At 38.2% G+C, this 10,254-nt stretch overlaps 1 protein-coding gene across 1 annotated transcript in view; it reads left to right on the forward strand.

The window, feature by feature from the left end:
• The window catches only part of LOC135212221 (gastrula zinc finger protein xFG20-1-like), a 143,635-nt gene that overhangs the window by 47,108 nt on the left and 86,273 nt on the right, over positions 1–10,254 (forward strand). The window contains exon 6 of the mRNA XM_064245663.1: positions 53–148. Within this exon, the coding sequence (XP_064101733.1) occupies positions 53–148 (96 nt within the window). The remainder of the gene's footprint in view (positions 1–52; positions 149–10,254) is intronic.

Here is a 10,254-nt window from a genome sequence, read left to right on the forward strand (position 1 = left end):
TGTTCTGTATAAGTATCAACAATCCAGTGATTACTGACACCTTATCTTTTAGATTATGGACCTTCCGTTACATATGGAAAAACGTCATCTGGCATTTTATCGTGAAGTGAGTTTGGTGCTACGTGGTGATGACATCCAGCGCACAAAGGTATTTATGCATGTTTTTTGCTGTACTGTTGTATATTTCTCTGGAAACTTTTGTAAGAGGAACATCAGTCCCCTACTTAATTTTACGTTCAGGTATTTTGAGGCGTATGTATTCATACAGTCAACCCCCAGGTATCAGCATTCTTGAGATTCGCAGACTCGCCTGTTCGCAGATTTTTCTGTGGAACCTATTTAGTGTGTGGGAGGACTTGCTCATTTTCAGATTTTTCTTGATAAGAATTCACTAATTAGTGTATGGTGATGTTATTTTCATGACTAAATACATTTTTATGATGCAAAACTGATTTACTAATTTTTAAATCTTAATATTGATTAATACTCTATTAAATTTAGTAAGGATGTGAATGATATTAACCCTTTAACGCCGATTGGACATATTAAACGTCGATAAAAATAGTTTGTCGGTTGCTGATTGGACGTATGTTACGTCGATATAAAAAAGTTTTTTTAGAAATTCGCAGAAAAATACTTATAGGCCTACTAGGCAAAAACTTTTAAATCACGCGCCTTGGGGGATGCTGGGAACTCACAGATCAAGGCTTTGTTTTGTTTACAATCGTTACCCAGGTGTGCAAGCGCGAATTTCTTTCTTGCACTAAAAACCATCAGCGACACATCTCAGAATTATTTTGTCACTTTGACATAATTTTTGCACCATTTTATATTAGCTGTTACATGGAGTATTATATATGGAAATGTGCGCAATTTCATGTAGAATACAACAAAAAACAACTCATGGTTGTAGCTTTTATCAGTTTTGAAATATTTTCATATAAATCAACGGATTGTGGCAAAAATTTCGACCTTCGGTCCAACTTTGACTCTACCGTAATGGTCGAAAAACGTAATTGTAAGCTAAAACTCTTATATTCTAGTAATATTCAATCATTTACCTTCATTTTGCAACAAATTGGAAGTCTCTAGCACAATATTTTGATTTATGGTAAATTTATGAAAAAACTTTTTCCTTCTGCGCGGTAACTCTTCCAAAAAAATCATAAATTTTTTCGTCTGATTGTCGTAATGTTTGCACCATTTTAAATTAGCCGTTACATAAAGTTTTATACAGTAGACCCTTGACTCACGAACGCATTGACCCACGTACAACTCGATCCCCGACCAAAATTATAGGTAAAATTTCACCCTTGAACTACGAACTAACTTTGAGATACGAACAAAAAAAATGCGGAAAATAAAAATTCTGTTTGGGTCATGAACTAATTTTGAGCAATGAACATTTGAAAAATGCTGGAAATTTCTGGAAAATAACAATTCACTTTGTTTCACAAACTAATTTTTAGAACAAACATTTGAAAAATGCGCGAAATAGCCCAGCACACGTGAGAGCGTTGAGTTGCCATGGAACAGCCATCCTCCAGCCGCCCACGCACGGCGTCACCCACGCATCGCTCTTTGTCTCATCTCATTGTGTACAAGACGTTCGTCAATTCGCTTAGCATTTTTTGCGCTAAAACTTGTAATTTTCTTCATAATGGGCCCTAAGAAAGTGAAGAGTGGTGGTGAAAGTAAGAAAGTGAAGAGTGATGGTGAGAAGAAGGGTGCAGAGGAAGATAACCATTGAAATAAAGAAAGAAATTATAGAAAAGTTTGAAACGTGGTGTTCGCGTGACCGATATCGCAAGTGAGTACAAGATGGCCAAGTCGACAATTTCGACAATTTTGAAAAACAAGGATGCCATTAAAGAAGCAAATGTTGCGAAGGGAGTGACAGTACTAACCAAGATGAGATCGCAAACCCTCGAAGAGGCAGAAAAAATAATTTTGAAGTGGGTACATGAGAAACAGATGGCAGGTGATAGTGTAAACGAGCCGATCATCTGCGAGAAAGCTCGGCAAGTGTATCAGAGTTTGCTGAAAGGAAACTCCTTCTACTAGTGCCACGCCAGATGATTTTAAGGCTAGTAAAGGGTGTTTGATAACTTCAAGAAAGAACTGGAATTCACTCTGTAATTAGGCATGGTGAGGCTGCTAGCGCAGACAAGGCTGCTGCTGAGCATCGTGACTGACGTTTGCCGAGTTCGTGGAGGCCGAAGGATACGTCGCTCAACAGATTTTCAATTGTGATGAAACGGGCCTCTTCTGGAAGAAGATGCCCAACAGGAACATTTATCACCCAAGAAGAGAAGGCGCTCCCAGGCACAAGCCAATGAAGAAGGACAGGCTTACGCTTTTGTTATGCTCAACGCAAGTGGCGACTTGAAACTAAAGCCGCTACTGTCCTACCATTCAAATAACCGCGTGCCTTTAAGCAGCACAACGTAAATAAGGCCAGACTGCCTGTAATGTGGAGGGCCAATTTACAAAAAGCATGGGTGAACACGGAACTTGTTTTATGGAGTGGATTGATGAAGTGTTTGCGCCGACCGTGAGTCAGTACCTAACAGAGAACAAGCTACCCCTGCGGTGCCTTCTGATCATGGATAATGCCCCGGCACACCCTTCGTACTTGGCTGACTGCAGTGAACATGACTTCATTCAGTTCAAGTTCCTTCCACCCAACACGACCTCTGTTCTCCAGCCCATGGACCAACAAGTCATTAGCAATTTTAAGAAATTATATACGAAGGCGCTCTCTCCAGATGCTTTCGTGTAACTGAAGAGACAAAATTAACCTTAAAAGAATTTTGGAAGAAGCACTTTAATGTTTTTCACTGCATAACCCTCATTGAAATAACGCATGGACTGAAGTTACGTACCGCACATTAAATTCTGCGTGGCGGAAACTTTGGCCCCAGTGCGTAACTGTCCGTGACTTTGAGGGCTTCGATCAGAGATTGTGCAAGAAATGTGTCCATGGGCAACAGTATGGGTCTACAAGTCAACGACGAAGATGTTGAAGAATTGGTCGCTGAACATTCAGAAGATTGACTGCGGACGAACTTGTTCAACTCCACAAAGAGCAGCAGGAGCAACTTGCTTCGGGAGCAATCAACTGACGAAGAGGAGGCTGGGGAGGAAGTTACAGATGTCAGCAGTGATGTGATAAAAGCGCATTGGAAAAGTGGAATGATGTCCAGTGCTTCCTTGAATTGTATCATCCGGACCAAATTGTGTACGACATGATCGTGAATATGCTCAATGAAAATTTAATGAGCATTTTTCAGAAAAGTTATGCAAGGAAGGAAAAGGCAACAGACATTGGATAGTTTGTGATTAAACGTTCACCAAAAAAACCTAGAAGAGTTGAATCTCCGGAACGAGATCTCCCCGACCTGGATGGGGGAGGGTCTCCTTCCGCACAATAACCTCCTCCCCCACCCACACCCTCCTCTTCTCTTGTCCGTCAAGCCAGAAGTCTCGCCAGTCTAGTAAGTGTTCACTTTACAACGTTTTTATAGTGTTAGTTTACCATTTTAAATTATATTATTAGATATATTAAGGTTTTTTACACTGACTTTTACATTATCTGTGTAAATAAGGCAAAATATACATAATATATATTGGTTCGTATGGGGTGAAAGACCATTAATATTATTCCTTCCCATTAAACCTTATGGGGTAAATTAGCTCCGAGTCACGAACAATTTGGAACACGACAAGGTCTAGGAACGGATTGTGTTCGTGAGTCAAGGGTCTACTGTATATAGAATGTGCACAATTTCATGTAGAATACAACTAAAAACAACCCATGGTTGTAGCTTTTATCAGTTTTGAAATATTTTCATATAAATAACGATAAGTGCCAAAATATCAACCTTCGGTCAACTTTAACTCGACCGAAATGGTAAAAAAATGCAATTGTAGGCTAAAAGTCTTACATTCTAGTAATATTCAATTATTTACCTCTATTTTGCAACAAATTGGAAGTCTCTAGCACAATATTTCGATTTATGGTGAATTTATGGTAACTCTTCCGAAAAATCAGAAACTTTTCATCCGATTGTCATAATGTTTGCACCATTTTAAATTAGCCTTTTATCAGTTTTGAAATATTTTCATATAAATAACGATAAGTGCCAAAATTTCAACCTTCGGTCAACTTGGACTGGACCGAAATGGTAAAAAAACACAATTTATCTTTAATTTGCAACAAATTGGAAGGCTCTAGCACAATATTTCGATTTATGGTGAATTTATGAAATAAAGTTTTTCCTTACATCCGCGCAGTAACTCTTCCGAAAAAATCATAAATTTTTTCGTCCGATTGTCGTAATGTTTGCACCATTTTAAATTAGCTGTTACATAAAGTTTTATATATGAAAATGTGTGCAATTTCATGTAGAATACAACAAAAAACAACTCATGGTTGTATCTTATCAGTTTTGAAATATTTTTATATAAATAACAATAAATAGAAAAAATTTGTCCTTTGGTCAACTTTAACTCGAACGAAATGGTCGAAAACTGCAATTGTAAGCTACAGTACTTACATTCTAGTAATATTCAATCAATGACCTTCATTTTGCAACAAACGAGAAGTCTCTAGCACAATATTTCGATTTATGGTGAATTTTTAAAAACAGCTTTTTTTTACGTCCGCGCGTTACGAATTCATGCATCATTTTGTGATATTTTCTCTGTGTTGCCTTGATTGTTTTACAATGTTTTATATACCAAAATGATTGCAATTTAGTGTACAATAAAAAAAATTAACTCGTTAGCTGTAACCGTTTTGCTCACAGCACGATTTGTATACAATTATATATGAAATATTTTTTTGCGCTGTCATATATCCCAATATTTATATATGATAATATTTTTTTTTCATTTCTGATGGTTGCATACGAAACTTCAGGCAATGACAAAAAAAGGAGCCAAAAATGAACTCTTAATCTTGAAAACTACAGCTTGGAAACTAAGCGTGCTGTGATTTTTTGAAAAAAAAAACATTTCTTCCGCTTCGGCGCTCACTTGCGAACGCCACCGGCATACGGGAGAAGGGATTTTTAAAAGGGGGGGGTTTTTTAAAATACCGCTTCGGCTTTTAAGGATTCAATAACTCGCTCTCTCCCTCTCTCTCTCTCTCTCTCCTCTTCTCTCTTCTCCTCTCTCTCTCATCTTCTTCCTTGTCTCCTCCTCTCGCTCTTCTTCTCTCTCTTTTCTCTCTTTTACTGAAGTGTATGTTTTTTGTATGATAGATAAATGACTTACTAATTTTCAAATATTAATATTTATGTAAACAGCAACAATACAATTCATTGAAGGAAACGCTATAGTGAATTAGTAAGATTTTAGTTTTAGATTGATAAACTATGTAAAATTTTAAAGTATGCATATTATCCCATGTCTTTTTGCCAGAGACTTGGAAAGAGTGGGCAGAGTGAGCCTGTCACAAATGTCAAGAAACCTGACAGAATGGTGGGGGAGTGTTGCCATCCCTAGTGGGTCTCTAATAATAATAATAATGATAATAATAATAATAATAATAATATGCTTTATTTCCGCTCAGGGCCATATACATTGAATATACAAAATACTGACAGTAACATACACAATCTAGATACATGAGACATGATAAAAAAGAAAAAGAAAATGAATAATCGGCACTTATCCACAAAATAGCTGAGGTAGCATAAAATCTAGTAATCATAATACTGGTAATAACAGTAATAATACTGGTGAGAGAAAAAAAATATGCATTGAGAGTAATAACAGTTAGTGCACATATTATATAACTTAAATTTCAACTAGAGACCTTGGTTGGTTACAGTAGTCAGGTCCAGAGGGATAAATACAAAAATTGAATGTAAAAAAAACTTTAACTTGATAGTAATCACAGTAATAATGAAAAATTAAAATATCAGCAATAAATATAATAATGACAGAAACTGCAGATGACTTCTTGCCAATACAGAGATTAAGTCCTTTAGGGGACAAAGGCCTCATTTTCCCATCTTTCCCACAATTTAGATCTTGCTTCACTCCTTAGGATGCTTTGTATGAGCGAGTTGCTGCTGTTTCTCACTCGGGTTACCAGACTGGACATTGTTCGCCTAACAATGATTTTTAAATTGTCCAGGTAGTTTTATATGAACGTCTGTGTGGCGGAGTGGTAGCGGGGAGTGTTTGTGAGGCGTCTAAGAATGTCATTGTGCACAACAGTGATGCGTCTCATGGTCTCTCGGATATAGTTCGTCCAGATGGAACACCCATAGATACTGTAGCAGTACGAATGGAAGAGCAGCAGTTTCACGTCTCGGTGACAGAAGGCAACCTCCTTGCAATCATGTTGCCAGCTGCACATAGTTTACGACGCCTCTGTTCAATGTCTGCCGTATCTTTTAGGTCGTCGGTGATAATGTGACCCAAATACGGAAATTCGTGCACAAATTCCAGCCGAGTGTTTCCAAGGAAAATTTGTGGTTCTGCAATATGCTTAAGCGATCTTGGGAGCAGCGACATGCACTGGGTCTTGGTTTTGTTGTAGATTATATCAAATTCCTCTGCATATTGGCGGCAGGTGTTGATGAGTCGTTGGAGACCTTGCACTGATGGGGAAATCAGAACCATATCGTCGGCGTAACAGGTTGTTTATAGTTGTCTCATTGACGGTGCATCCGATTGGGAGAGAGTTCAGTTTGACATTCAAGGCATCTGTGTACGTATTAAACAGGTATGGAAAGAGAATGCCCCCTTGCCGAAGCCCGTTTATGGAGCTGAAGGTGAAAGATAATACGTTAACCCATTTGACACAGAATTACTGTGTGGAGAACCAGCAATGCAAAATGCCAATTAGATACAGGGGTGTGCCCCTTTTATGGAGCTTCAGGAAGAGCTTCAGGTAGTTTACTCTGTCAAATGCTTTTCTCACATCTACAAAACAAAGGAAAACAGGAGAGGCTGATGATAGGTAGTAATTCAGCAATTCTTTCAATATGTAGATGCAGGTGTCGGTTGAGTAGTTTTAAACCCGAACTGGTTGTCATTGGTATGTAGAAAGGGGAGAAGTCTCACTAGAAGAACAGACTCAAGTATCTTCGATGCGATCGTTGTGATTGCAATCGGCCGGTAGTTGCCAGGGTCAGTTGCATCCTTTAGCTTGTTTTTGATTAATGGTATCAAGTGAACTAAGAGTTGGGAGTCTGGAAGAAACAGGTGAATTATGCACGCATTGAATAGGGCAGCTAGCCAGATGTAAATTATCGGATGGCAGAATTTGAAGGCCTCTGCAGGAAGACCATCACAGCTGCGCGATTTATTATTAGGTAGGCTGTTTATGGCATCGCTGATTTTACCTGGCGTAATACGGTCTGCAAAATGAAATTGAATGTTGTCAGTAAGGTGGTTATCTACATCCCTTTGGGAATCTTGATCATTTATGCCATTCAGGATATTGTTGAAGTGATCGCCCCACATACTTGCGATAGCTTTGTCTCTGACTGCTTCCCCTACTCTCTGTGGTAGCCTTTTAGTTTTGGGATTTAAGGACTGGATATCTTTCCAAAGACGAGGATAATCACCAGATTCTAAGTTTCTAGACATTGCATCGGCTCTTAGTTGTTTTTCATTTAACCAACCAAGTCATTCCATCCAGGTATATTACGAGAATTACCTTGACGAAGTCTGTACGCAGTCCTGCCCGAAGCAAACATAGCGGAGATTATGTTCGAATAGAATTCATTCAGATCCCTCCTATGGTGGTCATTTCTACAATTTGTGTTAGTACAAAGTAAGGCGTCTGCCGGTTGAACTATTGACAGCAACCTGGTTTCCGTGGTCGCCCTAAAGTATCTGGTTTTCTGTTGGTTTTTAAAATCCCAGTTTACTGCTGGTGGGCGAACAGTTAGAAGGTTCACGGTAGGGAGGGATGGGGGTACTGAATGACACCTGTAATGGGATGTGATCGTAGCCCATTGCAAGATCATAGCGAATATTGCAGGTCATAATAGAATCATGAAGTTGTGGAGATGTGATGTAGTGGTCCAGCCAGGAGGTTGTAATATCGTCCACTCTATTATGTACATATGAATAGGAGAAGGGAGGGAGGAGCAGGGAGGAGCATTACATCACTAATTTGGAGAGCATGATTTTGACAGAAGCGAGTAAGTTCATTATAAGATTGTTTTGTGGGGTGAGAATTAAGGTCCCCGATTACACAAATATGATCAGCAGGAGAATCATGAATAATACTGTGTAACTCCCCTATGATCATGCAGTAATGATCAAAATTAATTTTATTTTCCCATGGCATATAAACATTAATAATCAGGATTTTAGAGTTCCCTACTATCACTTGAAGCCCCAGCAATCTGTCACTCCTGTAGGTCATCAACTTTATCATATTGTCTAATGATTTGTGCCACAGGAAAGAAAGGCCCCCTTTCGGGCGACTGGCTATGATTTGATCTGTAACTTGCATCAATGAAGTCGAGAAGGTTCTGAAGTCTTCATGAATTGAATCGCAGATGGCAAGGTCATGTGGCCAGAGGAGATATTTCTTGCAATGCAATGATGCCTCTGAAGTTTTTGCAGAACATGTTTAGGAGAGGAATGTTCCGCTTGAGGCCAAAAATATTCCAAGAGATTATGTTTAATGTATCCATGGCTACTCACGAAGATGGGAGATGAATGTGCTGATCATTTGGGTGGATGGGGGGTTAGCCAGGGGGAGTGGGCAGTCACTCGCCGTGGGGGGTTGACTGGCACTTGCAGTGAAAATGACCCTGGTTGGAGTGTCAGTAAGTTCCCCTGGGGGTGGTTGATCCTGGATTAATTTATATCTTGAAACTAATATATTAGGACCGAAATTCTATTCTGGACAAAACAATAAGGTTAAAAGATCAGTGTTTGCATCTATGTTTCTAAGAGCACTACAGGTATGTAGCCTAGAATATATAGATGAGGAGATAGATAAGATTCGGAATACAGGCAAGAAACTGAAATATCCAGATAGTGTACTAAACAATGCATTAGAAGCAGCAAAAAAGACCATGTATCGAAATCAAAAATAACCTTACAACAACAAAAATTTGCTAGTAAAACCTTATAATAATAATATGAAAGATATCCCACATCTCCTGAAGAATTTTGGTGTTAATGTAGTTTTTAAAAACAATAAAACAATGAAACAGGTACTTATTAAGAACTCCCCCGACAATGTTAAAGGATGCGTATATAAAATTCTGTGTAAGTCTTGTGACAAATTTTATATTGGTCAAACGGGGAAAGCACTGGAAAAAAAGAATAGAACAACATAAACAATGTGTGAAATATGCACAGAGAAATAGTGGTATTTTTGTACATGTTAGTGAGAACAATCATGGTATTAACTGGGAAGGGGCAAAAAAGCTTGTGTGTTCTAATAATGCAATGGAAAGGAATATCATTGAATCTAGTGTTATAAAAGAAAGTTACAGTAATAATATGAACATCAGTCAAGGAATTTATAAACTTTAATATCAAAAGAAATTTGTAAACTGTTTAAATTTTAAGGTAGGCATTAGATATGTATGGAATTAGGATTATTATATTTGTCAGGTGTAGACTTGTTGTCTGGTGGGTACCCTAATCGATAGTATCCCTTGAGAATTTATTGTAAATTTTAGCCAAATGTTTTTTGAAAGCCACTCCTACCTTGACACCTGCCTGTGGGTAGATCTGCAGTCTCAAACGGTTGTGTGTATGTTCGTCAGTACTGTCACTGTAGTATATATACTTGTGAATTCTAATACTATGTATCATTCCTTTGTCAATGGCTTGAAAATAAAGCCGAAACTGGTCAGGACCTTCACCCTGTCTATTATTTTTCACCTGTGGATATGTGTGATATATATATATATATATACTATATATATATATATATATATATATATATATATATATATAATATATATATATATATACAGGGGGTCCTCGAGTTACGACGTTGATCCGTTCTTAAGATGCGTCGTAACACGGTTTTCAGCGTAAGTCGGAACATTGAAAAATACCACATGATTTAATGTAAATACCTATCAATAACAACGACAGAACAATTCCTTACCTTTATAATTTGATTGGCTTGCACACTGGAGAGGAAGCTGCGGTGCTGGAGAGGACTGGGGGAGGTTAGTGAAGAGAAAAAGAACCTCCAGAAGATGCTGGAGATGCTGAGGCAGGTGATTCTTGAGGTGAGGCAGAACATAT

This window comes from Macrobrachium nipponense, chromosome 40 (genome assembly GCF_015104395.2).
Source record: "Macrobrachium nipponense isolate FS-2020 chromosome 40, ASM1510439v2, whole genome shotgun sequence".
Lineage (NCBI taxonomy): Eukaryota > Metazoa > Arthropoda > Malacostraca > Decapoda > Palaemonidae > Macrobrachium > Macrobrachium nipponense.